Raw genomic sequence first — 26,155 nt, forward strand, 5'->3', positions numbered from 1 at the left:
TTGATTACAAACTTTTCAAAGCAGAGGAAGGTTTTAAAAGATTGTTTCTGCCACCGAAATTAAAAACTAAAATTGTGAAATTTTTCTTGAATTATGGAGATTTCGGCAATTTTGAGAAAAAAGTCAGAATTGTGGAATTTAAAAAAATTAAATAAAAATAATCGTAAGTGGCAGAAACAAAAAACTCAATTTTGACGAACAAAAGAATTTAGATAAAAAGGAATTTCCTCTCAATTTATTTATTGTTTTTAATCCAGTGGCAGAAAGGGCTTCCATATAAATTATTGCATTATATCAAACAATATTATATTAAAATTTGCAACAAAAAAAAAAAAAATCTAATTCACATATTCATAACATTTCATAGCAAAAATAAATGTTAAAGCAAGAAATTAAGAGTTGCTTCAGTGGTTTTGCACTCCAAATATCAAGCACTGCATTTATACCATTACACCATTTAACCATTTAATGAAAAACAATTTTAACATTAGTTTTGATTTCAGTATTTTCAAATTATACACAAGTTTCACATTCAACAATGTCATTAAAGCTGCGGTAGGGAACTTTTGACGCTCTAGCGGTTGATAAACAGAACTGCTTGCGTCTTGCGGAAGAACATCGTAGCCGGAACTACTTCTCTCTGTTTATGTCTATGAAGAATCACAAAGGTACTGGGTTACTCCGCCGCGGGACCCCCGAAGCAATCTAAAATAGTCCGAATATAAACACTTATTATAGGTGTACCCTAGTGATTCAGGACAAGCTAAAAACACGGTTTGGAAAATGGATTCATGGTGTACTCGCTTATTATATACATTTTTCTACATTTTGAACACAAACAAAGTTACGGACCGCAGCTCTGATTGGTTGTTTCTTCAACGGGAGCGATGTATTTCTGCAAATGGCAATAGGACACTGGGAGGAGCCAGAGGAGCTTTACTTTTTTCACAGATTATCTGTCTCATATTCTACTGTCAGGACATCATGACAGGTTTAATAAATATGTAAAAAATATTTTTTTACTAAAGTTACCTACTGCAGCTTTAATGTGTAATACATCACCTTATAAGATCATGGAAATAGACTTAAAGCTATATGAAACTGCTCTTAAATATCCTCCATGGTGAGGAAATATTTTGAAGATATGAGTCTATGTTTAGAAAATAAGAGCAAGTGATGCATTTCTATAAATCTGATGAAGAAACAAACTCATCTACATCTCGGATGGCCTGAGGGTGAGGAGATTTTCATTTTAAGGGGAAAACATTTCCTTTAACAAGCAGACACACACAAATTTAGCATAATGTGCACAATATGCAGTGATAGTACCATTTCAAACTGAACATTTCTAGCCTTCAACACAGAAAACACATGATTTCTTCTGAACTGCAAGTGTTTTTTAGCTGACCCAGGCTGAAGGGACCCACTGCGGCTCGATGTCCAGTTTGTCGACGAGTCTCAGCAGCTCAGAGACGCTCTTCTCCGGCTCACTGTTTGTGATGACCGCATCGAACAAGTGACCGTAGCTGTGCTCCATCTCACGCACTTTCTCCGAGGTCTCTCTCATATCCTCAGGCTGCGGGAAACAAGGAAACAACAGAACTATTATTTTTGTTTAGAGAGAAATCTGGAGTGAAATATTATGTTGATTGTGTTCTCAAATATCAAATTCATACATAACTAAAAATGTATAAATAAGAAATATATAAATTAAATGTATATACAGTATAAATACATATGCACTATTTACTAAATTTTACTATATATGTATACATACAGTACAGACCAAAATTTTGGAAACATTACTATTTTTTATGTTTTTGAAAGAAGTTTCTTCTGCTCATCAAGCCTGCATTTATTAGATCAAAAATACAGAATTTTTTTTTAATATTGTGATATATTATTACAATTTAAAATAATTGTTTTTTAATTTATTATACTTTAGATTATCATTTATTTCTGTGATGCAAAGCTGAATTTTTAGGATCATTATCACATGATCCTTTAGAAATCATTCTAATATGATGATTCATTATCAAAGTTGGAAACAGTTCTGCTGCTTAATATTTTTTCAGAACGTGATACTTTTTAGGATACTTTGATGAATAAAAAAAAAGAAGCTATGTTTTTAAAATATTAATATTTTGTAATAACAATATTCACTACTGGTCAGTAATTTTTTCTTTTTAAATAAAATCAATACTTTTATTCAGCAAGGATGTGTTAAATTGATAAAAAGCGATAGTAAAGAATATATATTATTAGACATTTTTCTTTTTAACCTTTTATTGATCAAATATATTCGACAGCAGAACTGTTTCCAACACTCATAATAAATCAGAATATTAGAATGATTTCTAAATGATCATGTGATCCACTGATGTTACATGTGACACTGAAGGCTGGAGAAATGATGCTGAACATTCAGCTTTGCGTCACAGGAATAAATTATTTTTTTAAAGTATATTCAAATAGAAAACAATAATTTTAAGTTGTAATATTTCACAATATTACATTTTTTTCTGTATTTTTGATCAAATAAATGCAGGCTTGATAAGCAGAAGAAACTCCTTTCAAAAACATTAAAAATGTTTCCAAACTTTTTGGTCTGTACTGTATATATAGCTGACTGCTAGTGTAATCTAAATGAAAATGTGTATCTTGAAGACCATGTGTTTCTTCACTCCTCTGATCAGCAGGGTGGAGAAACGCTCCTGAGGAGGAGGAGAAGGCCTGATGAAGATGATGTATGGTTTAAGATCTGAGGAACACAGCACTCGCAGGGACTGAGAAATACAAAACACAAAAAAAAATCTAATGAAATGTAAACCAGAGAAACAAATAAAAAAAAAAAAAAAAAATTCTAAATGTACCTAATATATAATAATGTTCACAGCATGAGACTAATCGGTTATCATGTCGTTAACACTACCCGACAAATTTGCATTACTGTATGTCCAGTTGTTTTAGGATTTCTGATTATTAGTATTTTTTTGTAATTATTCATTTTTTTTTTGCATTATATTACAATCAGGGTCAGAAATTAATGGGGTTTAGGGCAAAACATTATAATATGATGTAATAAATCCCACTGCTTTTTAAATTTGTAAAACCTGGTTCTTAGTTTTCTGTTGTAGATCACAGATGCTTTAACACATTAATTCGATTTCAAGTATTTGACATTTGTTAAAAAAACAAAAAAAACTTTTATTTCTAAAGATTTTCAAGATCATCTAGTGCCTCAATATAACTTTTTATTGCAGAAAAACAAAAGTCTCACCTTTTATTTATATTTTATTTTAGTGTTCCTGTGGCTCAGTGGTAGAGCATTATGTTAGCAGCAAAAGGTTGTGGGTTCGATTCCCAGGGACACACGTTAGGTAAAAAATTTTATCATCAGGGTTGTAATCAGTGCCTGAATGCACTGTAAGTCGCTTTGGATAAAAGCATCTGCTAAATGCATAAATTAATTTAATAGCACTACTTTTTTTTTTTTTTTTTGCAGGTTATTATTCTTCAAATTGCAGATTGTAATCTTAACTTTAAATTTAAAATTTTTTGTGAAAACACCTACTGTACCTAGCAGGTTTTTCTAAATTCCTAGAGTGCTAGACTACTATTTTTGTGCCACTAACATCATTACACACATGCAGCAAAAAAAATAAAAAAAAATAAAAAAATAAAATAAAAAAGGAAAAAAACTTCGGTTTTCAACTTTGTTATAGTTAACGGAAAAAACTTCTTTGTTACTTGAAATAAATGTTAGTTAAAATAAAATAAAAAATCCATCTAGTTGCCAAGTCTACATTTCTCATTAACATTTAGTCAAAAAAAAGGAATTAAAACAGAATTACTAAAACTTTTAACTAAAATTACAATAAAAATGAAAAATATAAGAATAAAACCTCAATGATAAAATCCAGTCTCTATGATACTTAAAGGAGTTACATGATAGATTCTAAACGTTTTCTTTCTCTTCTGAGTGTTACAAGCTCTTGGTGCATAAAGATCTGTAATGTTGTAAAAACTAAAGACTCAAATCCAAAGAGATTTTCTTTACTTCTTTCTTTACATACTTTACTTCACTCAAGCAAACACGCCCCACATGTCTACATCACTACGTGGAAATATCTGCGTAATGCCGCCTGAATGTTCACACAATGAAAGAAGGAGTGGTTTCAGTAACACAGTTAGGCCTTCAGAAATTAAATGCATTTAGGAAACTTTAAGATTACTTACAACAGAACAGCAACACATTTTATGGATGACCGTTTCGTGAACCTATGATAGGAGGTTATTCTGACTTTCTGAATCAGCTACTATAAGTATGTTTTGTTATTAAAGTTTTTGCTATTGGATGTTCAAATTCAGAGTTTTGCTTGTAACGTGTGTGTGTGTGAGAGAGAGAGAAAGAGAGAGAGAGAGAGAGAGACGGTCACACGGTGGAGTCAGCTGTCTTAACCTCATCACTGTGTGCCACGCCACTCTGTTCCCCTTTCAGGCTTGAACTGATGGTAAAACTAAGGGCATTATTAAATGTCTTTACATTTATTTGTAAACATGAAGCTCATGATTATGGAAAGGGACATTACATTTCCGACGAGTACTTGCAGTGTTCGGCCAATCACAATGTACTGGGTCAGTTGGCCAATCAGAGCAGACTGCTCTTGCAGAAGGAGGGACTTTGTAGAAAATGATGCTTTTGAGAGGCGGGGCATAGAAGACCTACAGTATTGTACAGTATTTGAAAAATAATGTGTTTTTTGAATATTGAAGCATGTCAACATATTTGGTTACACCAAATACAAAAAACAATCTTTTAAAAAGCATCATATGACCCCTTTAAATATTATCAAACAGGTTTCCCGACTTTAATGAGTCAGTGTTGCTGTATTGGGCTGCCTGAGATCCTCAAACTGACCAATTATTCGATAACTCCTCCATGTTACACGTTCCACGGAAATCAACATACTTACAGTAAATCTCATACGACCAAGTATTTATATAACGCAAAAAAGACACGCTTCATCTAAACATCCATTTTAATGATGAATATTGAATTTCAGTAGTGCCCTTATTTGGTTTTATTTGAAAGGCAAAATGGACAGCAAGATGCGAACAGAAAACACAAGACCATGTCAGTTGTAGTTGTATTTAATAGAGTCATAGCTATACAAATAACAAGTTCATACAAAATGAAAAATGGTCATAAAATGCCTCAATCAACCCAAACATGCAACATATCTACAAATCCTCCAGGTAATAATCCATGTGCCATTTCTTGAAGCAGTTACGTGTTGACACGAAGCACAACGCCACCTTGCAGTGGGAGCAGTATATGGGGGTCTTGACTTTATTTCCTTGTAGTTTGCACAGATGACAAACTCGCCTCCCATGTGTAGCATCAGAACCGAAATACTCTGGATAGCATTGCTCCGTCTGGGCAGGTGAGGCTGGGGGAGATGACTCCGTGTCGGACAGAGTTTCATTTGTTTCAGTATGGGTTGTAGGCACTCTTCGGGAGACCGGTGTGGCAGATGTTGAGGGATCTTTGGCAGCAGAGGGATTCTTACTTCTGCCGGCACATGCGAGTTCAGAAACAAGAGTTTCCTTAAACAATTTATAGTTGAGAGGAACCTTTTTCTGAGCTTTCGCCAATTCTTGGTGAAGGATGAAACTGTTGCCCACTGCAATGTCAAGAAAATGAAAGAAGAAGGTCTTGTACCATTTTATGGTTTTGTGCAGAATGTTATAATGCTCAATGAGGGAATCAGAGAGATCAATGCCTCCCATGTATTTGCTGTAGTCCTTCACAGCGGATGGAACAGGAATTTGACGTTTTCTCCAAACCCCATCGGAATCCTTTGTGTTCCTGGTGACTGTATCCCCCGTGAACGCCTTGTGAATCGAGGAACACATGAGGACTTCTCTTGCATCCATCCATTTGACGAACAGAAGAGGACCTTGTCGACACCAACGGATGGATCCCAATTCAGATCTTCCGCTCAGATCGTTGGTTTTCGGTAAACTTGAGGCATGGCGCAACATACCACAAGCGAGGATGCCGTTCTGCAACAAATCCAAGAAAAGAGTCGGGCTGGTGTAGAAATTGTCCATGTATAGCCTATAACCCTTGCCGAGGACCTTGTGATCCAGTAGTCTCTTCACCGAATCGTACCCGGCACCTTTCCCCGACGACGTTGAAGTCTTTCCTTCATACACATAGAAATTCCAGGTGTACCCACAGGACGCATCGGCAAGAACGAAGAGTTTGTACCCCAATTTAGTTGGTTTGTCTTTCATATATTTCTTGAGTCCAAGCCTAGCTTTGGTAGCGACCATTCTCTCATCAACCAGAATCTCTCTGTTGGGGTGAAAGTGTTTCCTACACGCCGAAAGAATGTCTGTGTACAGAGGCTTGATTCTGAACAGCCGGTCGTAACCCATGGTGCCTTTCTTCTTATTGTTCTTCTCGTCCTCCTTAGGATCACAGAGGAGAAGATTCCAGGAGATAACCTGAAATCTTGCTCGGGACATGATGGATGATGGGTATGAGAAATTGTAGATTCGTTTTCTCGTCCAGTAGTCTGCAATTGACTTCACCTTCACCAGCCCCATGTACACAACTAACGCCAAATACGAGTAGAACTCGGCTACGGTTAGAGGTAACCAGACAAACTTCTTTCCAGCTTTCACTTTCTTTTCAGCATTGCTGTTGGTGTTTCGAACGATTGTCTTGACTGCAGACTTGGTGAAAAAGAGTTGGAACAACTCTAAGGGTGTATACGTTGCGTCCATCGTGAGCTGTGGACCTGGAGGTTGCTTGGGAGAGTAATTCGGTAGTAGTGGTTCCTCATCCTCATTGGTGGTGTCAAGCCACTTATCTGTCTTGCCGTCAACTTTCGTCCAAGGTAAATCCAAAGCAGATAATGACTTGTCTCTGGTTTGGTTCGGTGAATAAGGAGTTGCGACGAGCTTCGGTTTCTCTTTGGTCGAAGCAGGTTGCAGCATAGCTTCAGATGTGGAGGCAGGTTCGGGATTGGGTTCAGAATTGATAGAGATTGTGGGATTGGGAGAAGGATCCAAACTTGATGCTGGAATGGGATCAGCGGAGGGATCGGAGATGGTTACAGGAGTGGAATCAGCAGCTGGTAATGAACTTGGGAGGGTTGTAGGAGCAGGAGCAGGATCAGGGGTTGGTTTAAGTATGAGATTGGGTTTTAAAGGATGCTTTCGAGGCCGGCCTCTCTTTCGTGGAACTGTGGGAGCTGGACTAGGGATGGGAGCGGAAATGGAATTATGGTTGGTCGTGGGAGTGGCTTCAGGGGCGGGGTTAGTGGTGGCTTCAAAAGTGGGCGTGGCTTTAGAAGCAGGTTCAGATGTGGATTTAGAGAGTTGGTTTATGGGTCCTGATGATGTGGGTGTAGTGGGGTTGCCTGAACTTGGAGATTGAGCTGATGCAGGTGATTTTGAACGATCCGGACTTTCCAGAAGAGGATTCCAATCGTCAGCAGAATCAGGACTGTAATACAAAACAAACACAATTTATATGCATAAATTCGGTGGCCACAATAAAAACTGAAAACTAGTATCTGGGTTAAGCCTCTAAAGCCTTACATGAAATAATAGATGTAAGAGGAGACCTTTTTATTAGATGCAAAAATGTTTTCTGTGTTAATAAACTTCTATAACAAATGCAAGACTTCCTTACTCTTCTTCCCACAGTTCCTCTTCTCTCCCCGAATCACTGATCTCGTCGCTATCGCCATCAAGGTCACTGTTGAGGTCACTGTCAGCCCAAGGTCTGATGGGTTCAGAATTAGGGTTGGAATCAGATGTGAATAGAGCGGTCAATGGTTCATCTATGGTTGTGGAAGTGGGTTGAGAGGTGGACACATGATCAGAAGAGGCTATGGGTGCAAGTTCAGGCATAGGACTAGGGGTAGTTTTTGAACTGTGCTTCAAGGGTCCGTCTGTACATAGAGGTGTTGTAGACTGAGGGATTGGAGATGAGAGTCGTTGCCTCTTTGCATTCGGTGATTCTGAATGCTCTAGGATTTCTTTCTTTGTAATAGGCCATTCTTCAATAGCATCCACACTGTAACACAAACCAACGATGATTCATTATGCATGCATGTCGCACAGTTACACTACAGTTCAAAAGTTTGGGGTTAGTGGTTTTTTTTATGTGTTTAAAAGAAGTCTTTAAGGCTCACAAAGTTGCATTTGTTTAGTAAAATTTGCTATTGTGATTATTAGATTTAAAAATAGCTGTTTTTAACTGAAATATTTTTTCTAATGTAAATTACTGTTTTGATCAAAGCTGAATTTTCAGCATCATAACTCCAGTCTTCAGTGTACAATGATCCTTCAGAAATCATTCTAATATGCTGATTTAATGCTTAGGTAAAACAATAATTTTTAGACAGTTTTTTCCATTTACTGTCACTTTTAAAGACTTGTGTCCTCCCTTAATAAAGTATTTGTAAAAGATGGCAAAAAAAAAAAAATAGAATGTTTATAATGTGTCCAGTTCACTTTACTATGGAAGCCATGAAAAAAAAAATTATATAAATAAAATAAAAGGTAACGGCAACTTTATCTCAGTTAAAGTTATTTTCTCAGAATTATCAGAAAAGTTGAGAATTTCAAGATATAAATTCGCAATTGTTAACTCACAATTCTGAAAAAATATGTGAAATATAATCTTACAAATGTACAAATATAAACGTGAAAATATAAGCTGGGTGACACGAAAAAAAAATTGCAAGATGTAAAATCAGAATTATGAGAAAAAATGTCTGAATTCTAAGAAAAATTCTAAATATTGAGTTTTTTTTTTGTGTGTGTGTGGCAGAAACAGGGTTCAACACACACACACACACACTGTAAACCAATTTAAAAAAAATAAATGGAAATTAATTTACTCACTTCTCTTCCCATGGTTCCTCTTTCTTCACAGTTGGGATCTTGTTGGTGTTGCCGTCAAACACAAGCCCTGTTGATGTTGGTGTACAGAAGAGCGTAGCTATCGGCGCTTGATGGGAGGCAGCTGTGGAATCCGGGCTGAGTTTAAAAGTGGAAGCGGGATTAGAGATGAGTATGGGTGTAGAATTAGGATTCAGTTTAACAGAGGAAGAGGCATTGGTAAGGGTTATAGGAGTGAAATTGGAGCCAAGTGTAAAGGTGGATGTGGAATTAGGGCTGAATTTAATGGAGGAATTAGGGATCAGCGTGCCATATAAGGGGGGTTTAGGCACGATCGCGGGATACGGGCTGGGTTTGGAAAAGAGTTTGGCTTTAGATTTGTCTTTAGGTGGTCTGCCTCTCCGTCGAGGTAAGGAGAGGGCTGAGGTTGTTTTCGGCTTGTGGGCCATCGCTGGTGCTGATGGAGAGGTCGTCGAAGTGTTTTTACGTGGTCGTCCTCTCCGGCGTGGTAAAGATGATGAAGGCGAGGAGGATGAGCTCCTCTTTAGTTTTGAGCGCCTGAGAGGCTCCCATTCTTCAGAAGAATCAATTCTGGAACAAAATAAATACACTTAACTTTTATACCACATTAAAGAGATTTATTGTTATTCATTACACTTTTGGCAAAAGAAAAGCATTAAAGAAAAAAACAAAAACATTCATGCATGCAAATGATACATGCAAAAAATACATTGACTACAGTGCTTGCAACACTGCTTTGATATTCTTACATCTTTGCATAATGACGATTGATTTACAAACAAACTGCTCACAAACCAGCGTTTTCAGCGTCTCAGTTCGCAGGAAACTGGGTCGCTTATAAAGTGTATTTAAGAACCATATTCCCAAACTTTCAATGAGAACTGCTTATAAACTGGCTGTTGACAACAATAGCCAAACTTTATGGGCTCCCAGCTGTTCTACCAAAAAACGAAACATTTGAAAATTAGTAATTTTACAGTTGTACTGTGAAATAAAATAATTTGTATTATATTGTTTTTCTTAAATATCCCTTTAACCATACCATTTGGTGGCAAGAAGAACCTTTTCCCTTTAAAAGCTGTGCATTTTTGCAAACAGCATATACAGGGACAGTTCCCATGGCAAATTGCTATTTTTGTTGCATAGCAACATTGCTTTACCAGTGTCAGACCCTTTTGAAGTCTATTATTAACAGAGAAACTGACTGCTTTTTCAATGCATTACAGACTTTCTTGGTCACAGATGATCCTTGCATCTTTTCCCAATTACATATAAAAATATCAGTTTTTAACAATTTGCAATGGGAGCATCCTTTTTTCTTAGAATATCCTATATGATTTATGTCTACAATATTTAGAGGACTGGACAGTCTTATACATGTAATTGGAAAAAAATATGGAAACGCCCCTGAGTGCAAGATGACGTCATTGCGATTTATGCCCATTTTGCAGACAAAAAAACTGTTATAAGTGTAACACTCTTTCTCTCTCATATATATATATAAATAGATAGATAAATATATGTTTCAAACTGATTCATATTAGCTAGATTATATGAAGGTTTTTACACTATTTTTCACACTATGTTTGGTGTCTTGCAAGCACTGCATTCCCCATCTACCTTTAACATAATTGCATTCTGCATTAAGCAATAAAAGGATCATTTTCTACCCCACAACAGGTAAAAACGCTACACATGCCGTATCACTCACTCTTCTTCCCGCGGTTCCTCGTCCTCCTCCGCCGAATCGTCGAGCTCGTCGCTGTCTGAGAGGGGTTTGTATCCAACTTCAGTGTCGCAGTCGTCTATAACGCACTCGATTTCATAAAACATCTGCTTTTTCGCCCCGACATCCTCTGTCGATGCCATTTCGAGCAGAAAAGATGAAGAAAACTGAACGTTGCCTTCTCGAACCGGGTTCAGACTCTGCAGAACACGCGCGCAGGCTCACGGCGTTCAGAGGGCTCTCCATAAGCCCCGCCTTCCACTGCTACGTAGGAATTATCGCAGTCTCCGATTGGAGCACACTTTTTGAGTGACGTGCGAACGATGGCTGAGATCATCAGTTATGCGACGTGAAAAGCAGACCCTTTTATTTATATTCTTTAAGAAGCAAATCTATAAAATACATATTTTTCAAATGTAAAAATATTTATTTCAGTGCACTCGTTTAGTGCTGTCTTGACTCTTGGTCCTTGCCTTTTTGTTTGATTTGATAATGTAAAAAAATAAATAAAATATTTAAATAAAAACTGCCGTTTGTTTTGTTTTTACTGCTCTTTTTTTCTAGTGCTGCATATTAGAAAATCTGCTTATGTGACAATTGCAAAATGTAGTTGTGTAGTTCATCAGATTTCCACAGCTTTTTGTATAGCTAGATTTTGCCATTTTAATAGACAAATATCATTGCATATTAATTACTTTACTGAACTTTTCAGTTTGCTTATTTTTTTGTAATTTACATCACATATGGCACACTAATTCCATGCTGTACCATTGCAATTATGCAAGTTCTTACTCCATCTTACCCTGGGATGCAGACACAGCAAACAGATTTTCCTTGAGTTGACAACCTGTCTGACTGAATCTGTGTTTGTGCCGTACAGGTTCTGTTCAAACTCGCCCGACTCAATGAATTTCCCCGCAGCCAGGTCAGATTCAAAGCGCTGTCGGAATACAAAGTTGTACTCCCTGCCGTTGACCTCGTGTGCACGGGGGTTTCGTGTGGTATCTGTGACAAATGTTCAAAAATACATCCAAGTACAATGCAAAACAGTAGGCTGTGTATAAATGTTTGTTTGTATTGCATATGCAACTCAGTTTTTCTTAAGGGAATAGTTCACCCAAAAATGAGAATTTGCTTTAAATAGCTTCACTCTGCAGGCCATAGATGAGTTTGTTTCTTCATCAGATTTGGAGAGAAATTTAGCATTGCATCACTTGCAATGGATGCTTTGCGGTGAATGAGTGCTGTCAGAATGAGAGTCCAAACAGCTGATAAAAGCATCACAGTAATCCACTTCACTCCAGTACATTAGTTAACATCTTGTAAAGTAAAAAGCTGTGTGTTTGTAAGAAACAAATCCAACCAAATCCTCAATACCAGGGGTGTCAAAATCAATTCCTGGACGGCCAGAGCCCTGCAGAGTTGTATTCCAGCCCTGCTCCAACACACATACCATGTAGTTTTCAAATAAGCCTGAAGGACTTGATTAGTTGGATCAATATTCAGTTAGGGTTGAATCAAACTATGCAGAGCTCCAGCCTTCTAGGAACGGAGTTAGACAAACCAAGCCAAAACAGCTTTAAACAAATTGGATTTGGGATGATTTAGGTGGATTTTAATGTGAGAGACTTTTTCACTGGAGAATTATGCTCATATTTTGGCCAGAAGTGACAGTTTAAAATGGCTTAATGATGGATTTGTTTCTTCCAAGCATTGAGTTGGAGTAGTTACAGCAGTAGTAGTTATCCCTGGACTGGAGTGGATTACTTATGGAGTTTTATGCATTTGGACTCATTCTGATGGCACCCATTCACTGCAGAGGATCCATTGGGGAGAAAGTGATGCAATGCTACATTTCATAAGTATGATATTACAGCATTTCAACATAATGAATCTCGTATGACATATAATATTAATATCGATCATTTTGGAAGCGAGCCATTGTACTTCCTACTATTATTTGGATGTTAAACAACTTTAAGCCAAAGTTGTAAAGGAAAAACCCAATTCTTACGTGGGACAGCACCAGCGAATCGGTCAGGCTCTAAAGAGAGCAGTCTTTGTCTCAGTTCATCGTGTCCACTGTTAGGTGGACCAATCAGAGCGATGGGCCGCTTGCGGTTGGGCGGCTGATGGTACAGGGCCACCTCTTCGTAGGTCAGGATATCCTCGGTGTAATGCTCTGAACAATTACAAATATTCATTACTGGTGAGTTTTTGCAAAATATGAATTTCTTTAGTCTATACCAGGGCTATTGAACTCAGCTCAACAAATGTTTTCAAAGAAATTCCCAAACAATGAATATCCACAAAACGAGACAAAAGCTAAACACTGAATCCCAAAAGCTAAAAAGGTAAACCTGTTCATTCTCAGCATACATTCTGTTTTTAAATGCAAATTGCAACTCGGGGGTTAGAAACGCTTTTCATTGTTATTTCTTATTGCCCATCTTTTGCAGGAGAAGAAATCTCCCTCCATGAACGTCTGTCAGTTAGCTAACGACTCTTATATCCTCAGCCTTTCAACCACCAGGAACCATTCACACCTCAAACCCATCAGCTGAATCACATGCAATCCAAAACGGGTGGGAAAACTCTACTTTTTATACTTATACGTGCACTCAAATCATAGCAAGGGAATTTCAGTGGATCATTTGAATTTGCACAACTAAGACACAAGAGCAACCTATTAGCAACACATTGGAAACCACAAAGTACACCTAGCAACTTCACAACAACAACAACAGTGCAACACCCACAGCATTTTCATTACACTAGAACCGATGACTAACAGCAGGAATAATTATTTCAGTTAAGGATGAATTTCAATTTTGATTTAATTCTCACCGATATTCTTAGTAGGATTGAACAAGAGTTTTTTCCGTTGCTTTTTGCCTTTCTTTGCACACCAAAGTTTCCCTGAGGAAAGAAGATCTGTTATCAGTGACACCAAACTTCTAAGATCAACAGCAACTTCTAAATCTTTCAAGGATGATTAACACCCAAAGTTTGTGTCTCTACAGAAGTTTTATTTCTGGCAGGAAGTGAGTGAGTTTCAGACAGATGTGGTCCAGCTCACCTTTATACTCTTGATTTCTCTCTGTAATGGTTTTCTTCATGGCTTCTCTGTGCTGTTGGAAGCTCTTCCCTTGAAAGAACACAACAGATGATGACCACTGATGATCTTGTCTTACTATGGTATGTTAGACAAGCAAATACTACTTAGGGAAAGACTGTATTATTAAATGGCACATAGGCAATAGTGGCAAAAACATATCTCAATATTTTTCTGACTTGACCAAAACCGAAATAAATATGAATTATAAATTAGATTAATATGATTACAAAATAAAAATAAAAACAGCACACAACAAATTTAGAAAACTTATAAAGTGTATAATATATACACACAAATAGAAAATAAATCTAATTTTAAATATAAACAATAAAAAAATAACAATACAATAATACTAAAAAAATCACTGAATAAGAGTTTAAACTTAATTGGCAAATAAAAAGTGCTAATTTATTGCAAATGCATGATGGATATCATTGTATGTTGCCCTATTCCGCAAAACATTAAATTATTTTTTCAATTGATTTACATGCAATTGCATTATGTCTCTATCCTGTAATTGAGCAGGCACTCTGCTAATTGTTCTAACCAGGTATAAGTCCAGCAAGGGGCTTCTGTTCCTCATGTCCGTCCCGGTACGCCTGCCACCAGTTAGGGTCGTCCTGGCTGGTGACATGTAGGATGTCTCCCTTTTGGAAGGAGAGGCCGAGCTCTCTGCATGGCACGTATGGGTCCTCAGATGGGTCATAACTGAAGTTTGCCTTCACATGCATCTGTAAAGAAAGAGAACAAAGAGACAAGGACAAAGCTCATGTATAAGCTTTATACCAAACCCTAATGAGCTGTTACCAAATATAAAATCTATTTAAAATAGTAGTTATCACAGGTATCAGCCCTCATAAATTTTTCACAAGTATACTAATAAATAAAGCAATTCCAGAATGCATTGTGGGAAGAAGCATACTATAGGGTTTGAAACTAGGGATGCACGATATTGGATTTTGGCCGATATTCGATATGCCGATATTTTCAAAATAATTTTGGCCGATGCCGATACCGATACCGATATATATAAACATTTTTGCCTGATATATTTAAACTTTAATTTTACTGAAGAGAAATCCATGTATCTCTTCTGTACTGATTCTACCATAAATGTATTATTTTACAAATGTAGACAGACATTCACACCTGAAAAACAGGTCAATTATTTCACTCGGAGAATATCGTTTTGGCTCATCGGCAGAAATATTCATATTGGCCGATACCGATGATGGTCATTTTAAGCTTTTATCGGCCGATACCGATGTTGTGCCGATATTATCGTGCATCCCTATTTGAAACAGTTGAAGACAAGCCTAAAAACACATTCAAAAGAAGGAATGAAAATTAAGAAATTACAGATAAAGTCATACCACGGTTGGTCGGTGAGGCGATATTTTGTTTTGAGAGTTTGGGATGAGAAGAAACATGAGGGACCCATGCATGCAGGACTACAGACAAACAAGAAGAACACAGATGTTAACTGATCGTATTTTATTTATTTTTTGAAAGAAAAAAATGTATTTACCAAGGTTTATTTAAATTTCCCATAAGTGACAGTAAAGAAATTTATAATGTTACAAAATATTTAATTAATTCATCAAAGCAACTTGAAAATAAAATATACCACGGCTGCCAAAAAAGATATGAAGCAGCACAACTGATTTCAACACTGATAATAATCAGATATTTTTTCTAAGCTGCGAATCATTATATTATAATGATTTCGGTTTCATTTTAACATCCATTCACATAAAAAGCAGCTATTTTACATTGTAAAAATATTTCACAATATTACGGTTTTCACTGTATTTTAAATCAAATAAATAAAGTCTTTATGAACATGAGAGCGATCCATTTTTTTTTTTTGAGCAGTAATATAAATTATAATAACAAATTATTTTGGTAAATTAAGTTGCAAGGATTTTAGGTCTTTCTGGATCTCACCAAAATGTTGTGAACATCATTAACACTTTTTCCACGGACTGGAACTCCATTGATCTCCAGGATTTCATCTCCTTCACTGAGCAGGTTGCTTTTCTCAACCGTCCCGCCGCTCACCACTCGACTGATGATTACACGGTCATCTTCATTCCGAACGGTCACACCCTAAACAATATTAAGGGGTAACAGTACAACAAACCCATCATCAGAAACTACAGTGACACATTCAGTGCTGCCTTAAAAGAATATGTATTATGTAGATGAATAACACAGATACACACCAAAGGCATGTCACGAATCTTCTCCAGGGAAACCAGTTTGGTGGTCTTTTCATCCCGGTCCACGGATTCAATAGTTTCGACATCCAATTCTTGCTCGGCAATACAGTCATGAGCTTCCATCAGGGCCTGAGGAAGAGCCATGAACATAAACACTGGTGAATAGAGATGTCAGCATCGACTCTTATGATTTGAGCCAGTAAGGAATCATCCAGAACACCTTAGGATCTGCATAGTAGTACCCCAGAAACACAACACCCCTGCAACTGCACAGCAACAAAAACCCTCATAGCACTTCAGCAACTGCATAGCAAACACCTTAAACACACTAGCAACTATTTACACCATAGCAGCTGCATAGAAACATTTTAAAAGCATAATGTTGGCAGCAAGTTGCATAAAATAACTGTATGCATTGAAAAAAATCCCTGCTTTGAAATGTCTTTTAAACACGCAAACAGTCAAGCAAGCTAAGAAACACCCGAAGTTCCCGCCCATGTCGTTTAACCCCGAGACTGTCCCAGCACCAGGATTGGTGCTTTACCTCAGTGAAGGTGAAGGTGGCATCTCGTACCTTGCTATAATAAGATCAGTTTCTGCCAAACTCAATGCAAAGTTTAACCTGAACATAAACCCGCCGTAATCTCCCACAGTGCTGTCAGTCATCATATCACCCCTTACCTCCTCATGCATGTATACCGTATGAAGAATAATAGAGCTGTGCGGTTTTAAACAGCCACTGTGTGTACTGACAGAAGGTGGGGAGGGGAATCAACTCGTGGCAGGTATCTGTTTCTAAGGCCGTTAATTGGATCTAACCTGTGGTGTGTACAAATAGACACACAGAGAGGTTGTTTTCACGCCCTTGTGTTGGGCCTGAATATGTGAGACAACCAATCAGGTCTTGATTTATTTTGATCAACAACTATGCATCTACTTCACTAGTTCAGATGTGGCCTAGACCGAAAGATGCAAACAATAAGTTACAACTGACTATATCATCATGCATATTTCTGAAAACAAAACAAAAGGCTGAGTAAAAAAAAACAAAGCAAAAAACAAATGAACACAGAAAACACTAGCAACCACTCAAAACATCTGAGATGGCAGCATGCATTTTTAGATTCAGAAAAAGTTACAGAGTATCATTTCCCAGGTAGTAAATTTAGGTTATAAAAATGTTATGGGAATGTTGTTTTGAATTGTTTCTAAAGCTTTAAAATGTCCATGATTTGAATGTTATTTCAATGTTGCAAAAATGTTTTGTAAAATGTTCTACTAACTTGATTTTTTTTTAACCAAAAATAAAATGTAATTTGAAAGTTATTTTAAGAATATATGTCCAGTTTTTTCGTTATGATTATAATGCTAGTTATACATTACAAAAACATTTTCTTATCTGCAGTGTTTGTCAAAGAACATCCATAAGGACATCCTGAGAATGTTCATCAAGTAACTTTTTTGTTTGTTATTTTGATTCCTTACATTTATTGAATTTATAAAAAAGTTATGAGAATCTTCACTGTTAGCTGGTTTGATGTTTTGGAAAAGTCCTGCCTTTAAAAATGAAATGTTTCTGGCCATTTCACTTTTAAATGGGAGGAGAAACTTCCATATCCTTATTGCTGGTGTCAAAGGGTGTGTGTCCAATCAACCTTCAGTAGAATGATGCAGATGCGAGATTGATTCCTCGTGATTTACCTGCAGGTTTGGTGAGGTCAGAAGGCCTGTGAGTTCTGTGGCTTCGGTGTGTTTGCTGGACTGCAGGACACTCTCCACCTGAAGACCAAGAACATCTGTCAGCAACGACACTGATGAGTAGAGCTTCATAGACCTGTACAGCAACGTCTAGACAAGCATCACTAGCACGGTTGCTCATTAAAAATAATCTGATGAAAACCTAATAATTCTCCATCGGATAATATGCACAGATTTTATGCCCGAAAATGACAAATTTACTGATTTTGTTTCTTTATCTAAACAGATTTGGAAAAATGTTGCATTGCATCAGGTGTTCACCAATGGATGCTCTGCAGTGAATGGGTGCCGTCAGAATGAGAGTCCAAACTGATGATAAAAACATCACAATAATTCATAAGTAATCCACACAACTCCAGTCCATCAATTGGTGTCTTGAGATAACGTCTTCTATAATTAAGACATTGTTAAATTCAAAGCTCATAATCCATAATAACGTTTCCTCCAGTGAAAAAGTGTTCTGGTCTGAATCAGGAGAGAGATATGCACAGATCAAGCACCGTTTACAAGGTCAAAACGTGCTCTAAACAAATATGTGGCTGGATTTGGATGGATTTGTTTGTTACAAACACACAGTTTTCACTTCTAAAGATGTTAATTGATGGATTGGAGTGATGTGGATTACTGATGTTTTTATCAGCTGTTTGGACTCTCATTCTGACGGCACCCATTCACTACAGAGGATCCATTGGTTAGCAAGTGATGTAATGCTACATTTCTCCAAATCTGCTGAAGAAACAAACTCATCTACATCTTGGATGGCCTGCGGGGTGAGTACATTTTCAGCAAAGTTTCATTTTCTTAGTTTAAGAAACGTCTACAACCATATGGTATCTAACATCCAGTCAAATGGATAATTTTTTTGGGAGTGAAATATCCTGTTTCCCTATGAAATATCACATTAGAGAAATAAAAAGGCTTGTGAATGTTATGTAATGTTGAGTATGTGATGAAACCGCATGCTAACACCTCTCTGTGTAGCATTAAACACCTAATAAGCGCACACACATACAGTGACTGTAATAATCCATCAGATCTCATTCTGGCCTCCAGGATCTTGTCTTAGTATCTTGTCTCAGTCCATAAGCCAATGACAGATTACAAACCCAGCTTCATCCAGCTACAAGCTTTGGCACAGGGCAGATCAACCAATCACAACGTCCTTATTAATAAGCACTTCAGACGGCCTTTGCTCAAGTACAAGGGTTAGAAATACCACAAAAATAGAGATCCGATTCACATACACTATATGTTTATTTTATATTGCAATATTGTTGATCAAATAAATACAGCTTTGGTGAACATAAGGGACTTCTTTCAAAAACATTAAAAATCATACCAGTTCCAAACGTTTTAATGCATAAAATATAGATAATAATAAATAATTTGTGAGTGATTACATATTCGCTTGCTTATCTTTTTATTATTTAAATATTTTAAAACTTGCAGAGTTGCATGCTATTGCATTATTCTGAGTTGAATGGACAGAATAAGCAAGTAAAAATGACAATATAACTTGCTACTCTTAGTTTTTCTGAAATATACAGGGCATGGTATGCAAGTTTGTAGCATGCATGGAATAGCTGAATGACATCCTTCAAGTGTGCAGTATGCAACAGAGCACACTACAGGGAATATCATACCACACAAAGAAACACGTTTGACTAGACCTTGATAAAGAACTTGATAAAAATACTGTTCACAGAATTTTTTTTTTCTAAAATGTTTTAGTTCAAAGTTCATCTAACATTTTTCAAATGTTACTACATTTCAAAACATTTAGAGAACATTCAAAACTAATGTTACCATGATGTTTGTAAAATTATAAAATGCAATGTCGCCTTTAACATTCGCATAACCAAAAAAACATTTTTAAAACATTTTAAAAACTGATATTAGTATATAATATATTTATAATATAACCTGGACACTTGCTTCTAAAAGTAGAAAAAAAAAAAAAAATTCCAAAGTAATGTTTCTATAATAAGGAATGTTCCCTTAATGTTATATGCATAATCAAAAAACATTCATAAATAACATTTTCATAAATAAATGTTTTCAAATGTTAACAAATCAGCTTTATTTATAAATCATTCATGGAATGTATTTTTTTAAATGTATCGTTTTAGTTGTTTAAAATGTTGCTACTTTTTTCAGAACATTCCAAAGTAATGTTTCCATTATGTCTGAAAAAAATGGAATGTTGCCTTAACTTTTATAAAACCAACAAACAAACAAATATTTTAACTGTTTTGAATGTTCAGAGAACTCTCAGAAATAATGATTTCGTAACTAAATCAAACATATTTTAAACAAAACATATTCTGATTAGCTGGGCTTCTAAGTGTTATTCTGCTGTGAATCTGGATGTTGGTCTGGTAATGCGAGCTGTACCTCGTCTCTGAGCTGCTGTGCGTGTGCGGTGAGCGGGAACGGCAGACAGAGGTGTCTCGTGCTCTGAGCCAAGCTGCGATGCATGATGAACGCCTGCTGGAAGTCTGACTGCAGCATTAGCTCCAGCAGCAGCTGAACATCCTGCTGACTCTCAGCATCCGTCAGACACAGCTGCAGATGCTGCAGAGACTCCAGCAAGTCTTCCAGCTCTGACAACACCGAGAGAGAAACATTAGTGCTAGACTATAAAAAAACTACATCTGATTCAAAAGCATCATTTAATTGTCTCTCACCTGTTGTCTTCCTCTCCTCTGATATTGACTTGGCTTCCTCTGCAACATCCACTCCATCAAAAATGAGCTCGGTGCTGCTCTGTGCCGATGTGAGACATGAGGAAGAGTTCAGATCGGTGTCCTGAGCCAGTTCCCAAGCCTCTTCCTCCTCCATCATCATCACTTCGTCTGGATCATCTTGGATCTTCTCGGTCTTGCTCATGTCACCATTCATGTGTAACGTTAACATGGCTGTTTTTTGATACAGTAAACTACAATACACTACAAGCGCTGAGACACTGATGCAGTTATGATTTCCTGATTCCCTGAAACACATGCAAACAAAATAGAAGCCGCTTTCTACAAATGCTGTAATTTGTATTGCAATTTTCTTTCACACACACACACACACACACGTTTGTTTTTGTGAAAAGTGTGTTCATCTCATAGGCGTAATGGTTTTTATACCGTACAAACTGTATATTCTATGGCCCTACACCAACCCTACACCTAACCCTAACCCTCACAGGAAACTTTGTGCATTTTTACTTTCTCAAAAAAACAAATTCTGTATGATTTATAAGCGTTTTGAAAAATGGGGACATGGGTTATGTCCTCCTAAGTCACCCTCTCCTTGTAATACCTGTGTCATACCCATGCCGTTATACAGAGTTGTGTCTTGATATGTCGCACACACACACACGCACACACACCTTTACATGGTTGTCATCAAAACCAGTGAGCAGTCACTGATGATGTTTTTGGATTTCTCACATCAGAAATAAAATTCTATCTCAAAAGATCCAGAAATTTAGATTTTTCAATATATGAGCCCTTTAAATTAAGCTGGAAAATTTTTTAAAATGTAAATATTTTGACTGAATCTACTTTCTCTGAAGGAACCAATCAGATTTCAGCAGTCGCGTGACGCAGACGATGAGCTCTGTTTAGTAACAGGTGGCAGTGAAAGACGACCATCTGCTATCTGAGATTAGTTAACTCTAACTTCAGAATCACACACACACACACACACACACACACACACACACACTAGGACCTGGAGACTCACATAAATCGAGCTACAAGCAAGTTTCAGGCAAACAAATTAATTCCAAATTAATTCCTTAAAGGATTTAAACAAGCTGCATGGACATCTGTTTTATTAATATCTCCCATAAAACACAATATCTAAATTAATACTAACAGATTGTCTCTTACTATTGCACATCTAATTAAAGGACAGTTGATCTACAAAAAGAGATGCCTATAAATAACTTAAACCTTACCAAACATGCATTAAAAACAAGAACGAAATGTCACTGTTTGCACTCTAAAAATGACTTTTCAATTTTATAAATAAAACTATTCAGTTTTTCTGATTTCAAATTTCATATTTGATAAAAATTTACTTGCCATTTCTGTTTCTGAAAATTGTTCAAACATGATATTTGCGTCACTGTCATAGTAAATATTTAACAAATAAAATGACAGAAAGCAAGCTTCTGTGAGTAACTACGGTATTTTGACAGAATCTTAAGGTACAATCGCTCATTTTTGTGAGGGATTAAGTGAAACGTTCACTTCATTGCATGTGGTTATTAAACCACCCGTAACAGTTTCGATAAATACAGCAGTAATTGACCCCTGAGACCTTTTAAGAGCCACTAATGTAGATAAACTTATTAAGCTCTCGCACGTTTTCCTCTAGTCGTTCCTGACCTGCAGCGATGCTCATGCTCTGCTGAATTTCACTTCAGTTTCAATGCATCTTTAATGCAAAGCTGACAGATGAACACAGTGTGGACAGTTATGTATCAACCCTTGTGGGGTTTGAACCCTTGACCTTTCTGTGACCTAACATTAACATACAGCAGCCCAACATCACCTAAAAGCAAAGCAACCTTCACACAGTCAATAACTATAAATACAAACTAAACTGACTCTATCCTGAAGAAGCCATTACTCACTGTGTGCACGGAGCAGCTGCTGGTGAAGAAAGCAGTGATTCCAGTGGTGTTTTCACTCAGGTCCAGTAGACGTGTGAGCGTTCACAGCTCAGGCGTCTGAGGCTAATGTGGATGAGCGGTGACTTCATGAGTTCAGTAATCTGCTCTAAACCCGACAGACCACGAGTCTGACCAACATCTCTGACCGTCTGATAGTTTCTACAACTAAACATATCATTTGTATTCATATTTCATGACCTATACAGGCTACAAATTTGTATATAAACCAAATTTGTTAATAAATCTCAAATTCTATGGAATAATAAAGTCAGATAAATTATCTAACATAAAATCGAGATAGCATGATATACAGTATGTTAGTAATACTACAATAATATGATACATACTGTATATGATGTATATTAATCATATATTTGATTAGAAACAGTAAATGAATATTTTGTTGTATTATAATATATTGACATAATTATAAGGTTTACAACCCACACACAAAATCTGTATATATATTTTTGTAATATATACATTAAAAATGATAAATGTATTCAGATTAGGTTAATAATCAAAATGTGTGTGTGGGTGTGTGTGTGTGTGTGTGTGTGTGTGTGTGTGTGTGTATGTATGTATGTATGTATGTATGTATGTATGTATGTATATATGTATGTATATATGTATGTATATATATATATATATATATATATATATATATATATATAGCTATTCTTTTTTTTATTACAAAAAAATCACATATGTTTTAAAAAAATATATATTTTTATATTTGATATTATATATATATATATATATATATATATATATATATATATATATATATATATATATATATATATATATAACTTTTTCTCCAGATTGTCAATATCCATCAGTCTCAGCCATTGAACACATGGTAATTTGCCACAACATAAAATGTAAAAAAATAAATAAAATAAAAATCACACACATTAAGGAATTATGCTTTTATTCATTTTATTACAAGAAAATTTCACAATGCTATTTTTATATAATGATCAAGGATTTTATTATTGTATTCTCTCTCATTAGATTCTTATCGTTACAGAAAATGTTAATATACAGATTTGTTCAATGTCTCCTCATTGCTTGGTCATATTCCGCAGGAGTGCTGGTCACATTTATCTGTACAATTCAATTATTCGTTTTTTTACTGTACATTTTTGTGTAGTTGATTAAAAAGGCAGTCAGCACTTAAATAAGCTGTGGTTTCTTTTTTCCTAGTGTCTTTTAAAGTAAATTCAAATAAAACGTTCGCCTGTGACTCCGCCCCCTGGGGGGACGGGGGCGGGGCTACACCAGGTCATGTGATTATAAGGAAGCTTCAGGGATTGGGTGACCAGGCCCGTGTTCCCCCGCACACGCCCTTCGTGCACCCACGCGTTTGGCACTGCGCACACAAACAAGACTCACGAGATATAAACGACAAGCAAAGCTCTTTGTGATGTCATGATGCCTACTAATGGGAGAAAAAGTAAAAGTGTCACGTCAGTGACACATTAGACAAAAAGTGCCACCCTCCAGAGTCCAGAAGTTGTCGAGTTCTTCCCCACGTACGAAAACAAAAGCGCTCGTTTTTTTTTAGATATTTTTGCGTTAAAACGGGGAATAATGTTCTTCTTTTTTTTCTCACTCTCCTGGCAGGCACCTTCAGTTTCTATTAAAATGCTACAGCTATAAGATCTAGCATTGAACACACAAAGCAACTGCAATGAAAAGAACAAAGTTGCCTTAATATAATAATAATAATTAATAATAATGAGAAGAAAAATGCAATAATAATAATTAATAATAATACAGAATAAATGTCTTTTCATAATTAGATTTTATCATTTAAAAGTATATTTTTTTCTTTCTTTGAAATAATATTTTTTTTTCTCATATGTATCTAGTTTTGTGATCAAGATGTTGACTATACTTCAGCGTTATCCAAATCAATAAAAACTAGCTGTGCCGTTGCATATTACAGTCAATGATATGTGAACATGCACCGTGAACCACTGTCGCTCTCCGTCCGTCGGGACGCTTCTGTCATCATAGACGGCCGATGACCATGACGTCCACCACCTCGCCCTTGTGCAGCTCCACGTATTGCTCAGTTTTGGGAGGTAGCATCAGGAGTCCGTTAGCGCTGCGCATGCTCATGAGTCTGCTGCTAACTTGGTTACCTGGAGGAAGACGAGATGAAGAAAAGCATGAAAATATGTGTGAAAATATTGACTCTGGCCACAAAACCAGTCATAAGGGTCAACATTTTGAAATTGAGATTTATACATAATCTGAAAGCTGAATATATAAGATTACCATTGATGCATGGTTTGTTAGGATAGGACAATATCTGGCTGAGATACAATATTTTCACATTTCTTGGCAATGCATATTACTAATCAAAAATTAAGTTCTTATATATTTCTGGAAGGAAATTTACAAAATATCTAAATTGAAAATATGATCTTTACTTAATATCCTATGATTATTAACCTATGAGTTAAGCTAATTATTTTTGGCATTTTGGAAAAATCTATCATTTTGATCCATATACAATGTATTGTTGGCTATTGCTACAAATATATCTGTGCTACTTATGACTGTTTTTGTGCTGCAGGGACACATATACTGCCTTCAACCAGACACCACTAATGTCAGAGGAACCAACGTACATCTTGCTGTTTTTACAAACAAGAGAAAATAAGAGAGAATAGCAACCCTCTACACACTCAATAGCATATATACACTAATAAATTATACATTTAAACAGCTGTGAATTTATAATATATTTTTATATTATGTTACGCATTTCTTTGAAAAATGTATCCCAAATCAAATCAGCTTCTCTTCACAAAAATATATATATATATATATATTTTTTTTTACATAATATGCATTTTTTTTAAAAACAACAGGCAATCACTATTTTTAGGGATAAGAATTTAGTAATTAACAATTAAATAATGCCAACCATGCATGAAAATATATGTACTATATTTAAACTAAACTGAAACCATAAACAACATTTTTGCAACTTGAAATCATTTAAACTTACTGCTATGCCATTTCTGCTTTTTAATTGAACTTGATGTACAAAAATAACTAAAATTGAACGTAACGTAAAAACTATATTAACATAAAAAATGATAATAATAAAACTGCTACTAATGATAAAACACACAAACAAATCACTCAAATTAAAATGAAAACAAAAAATAAAAAAGTCATTCAAAATATTAATATTATATATATATATATATATATATATATATATATATATATATATATATATACACACACACACACACACACACACACACACACACACACACACACACACACAAACTACAGCTGATTGTCTGAAATCAAAGGTGATTGGTAAACTCTTACATTGGCATGGCATTTACACAATTGTTCAAAAAGTCTAAAACATAGGATAAATCTAAACAAAACTCAACATTCTGAAAGGAAAAATCAAGAAGGAATATAATTTACATGTCACTTCTGTAATAATAATAATAATAATAATATAATGTGTGACCTGTGCTCTGTGCCCATGGCAGAGGTTCCTGATGGTGCCATGTCAAAATACAGCGGTGATACTCCGGACGGGGATCCAGCTTCACATCACATGACAACTGGAAACAATTAAGCACAATTCAGATGTTGTTATTATCAAGACTGTCAATAGATTTGAATGTTTTGCAATTCATGTTTGGAAATTCATGCATTGACAT

General features: G+C 36.0%; 3 protein-coding genes across 6 annotated transcripts in view; all 3 read right to left on the reverse strand.

The window, feature by feature from the left end:
• Window positions 1-220: 220 nt before the first annotated feature.
• Window positions 221-22,501, reverse strand: pals1b (protein associated with LIN7 1, MAGUK p55 family member b). Its single transcript, XM_052586754.1, has 14 exons — window positions 22,407-22,501; window positions 20,461-20,765; window positions 20,168-20,376; window positions 17,717-17,794; window positions 16,019-16,144; window positions 15,741-15,902; window positions 15,167-15,244; window positions 14,341-14,524; window positions 13,755-13,823; window positions 13,523-13,594; window positions 12,690-12,857; window positions 11,478-11,680; window positions 2,670-2,786; window positions 221-1,576 (listed from the first exon to the last, which is right to left on the reverse strand). Exons 2-14 carry the CDS (start codon window positions 20,687-20,689, stop codon window positions 1,400-1,402), a joined length of 1,872 nt encoding a protein of 623 aa, XP_052442714.1. The 5' UTR covers window positions 20,690-20,765; window positions 22,407-22,501; the 3' UTR covers window positions 221-1,399.
• LOC127984214 (chimeric ERCC6-PGBD3 protein) lies at window positions 5,139-10,946 on the reverse strand. Its single transcript, XM_052586753.1, has 4 exons — window positions 10,661-10,946; window positions 8,932-9,519; window positions 7,712-8,098; window positions 5,139-7,522 (listed from the first exon to the last, which is right to left on the reverse strand). The coding sequence occupies exons 1-4, from the start codon at window positions 10,816-10,818 to the stop codon at window positions 5,245-5,247; spliced, it is 3,411 nt and encodes a 1,136-aa protein (XP_052442713.1). The 5' UTR covers window positions 10,819-10,946; the 3' UTR covers window positions 5,139-5,244.
• Window positions 22,502-23,362: 861 nt separating the features above from the next.
• Window positions 23,363-26,155, reverse strand: part of LOC127983414 (gephyrin-like) — a 72,338-nt gene continuing 69,545 nt past the window's right edge. For all 4 annotated transcript variants that reach the window (XM_052585594.1, XM_052585593.1, XM_052585592.1 and 1 more), the window contains 2 exons: window positions 25,960-26,056; window positions 23,363-24,598 (listed from right to left, as the gene is read on the reverse strand). In XM_052585594.1, the coding sequence (XP_052441554.1) occupies window positions 24,465-24,598; window positions 25,960-26,056 (231 nt within the window). In that variant the 3' untranslated portion in view covers window positions 23,363-24,464. The remainder of the gene's footprint in view (window positions 24,599-25,959; window positions 26,057-26,155) is intronic.

Source organism: Carassius gibelio, chromosome B20 (genome assembly GCF_023724105.1).
Source record: "Carassius gibelio isolate Cgi1373 ecotype wild population from Czech Republic chromosome B20, carGib1.2-hapl.c, whole genome shotgun sequence".
Classification (NCBI taxonomy): domain Eukaryota; kingdom Metazoa; phylum Chordata; class Actinopteri; order Cypriniformes; family Cyprinidae; genus Carassius; species Carassius gibelio.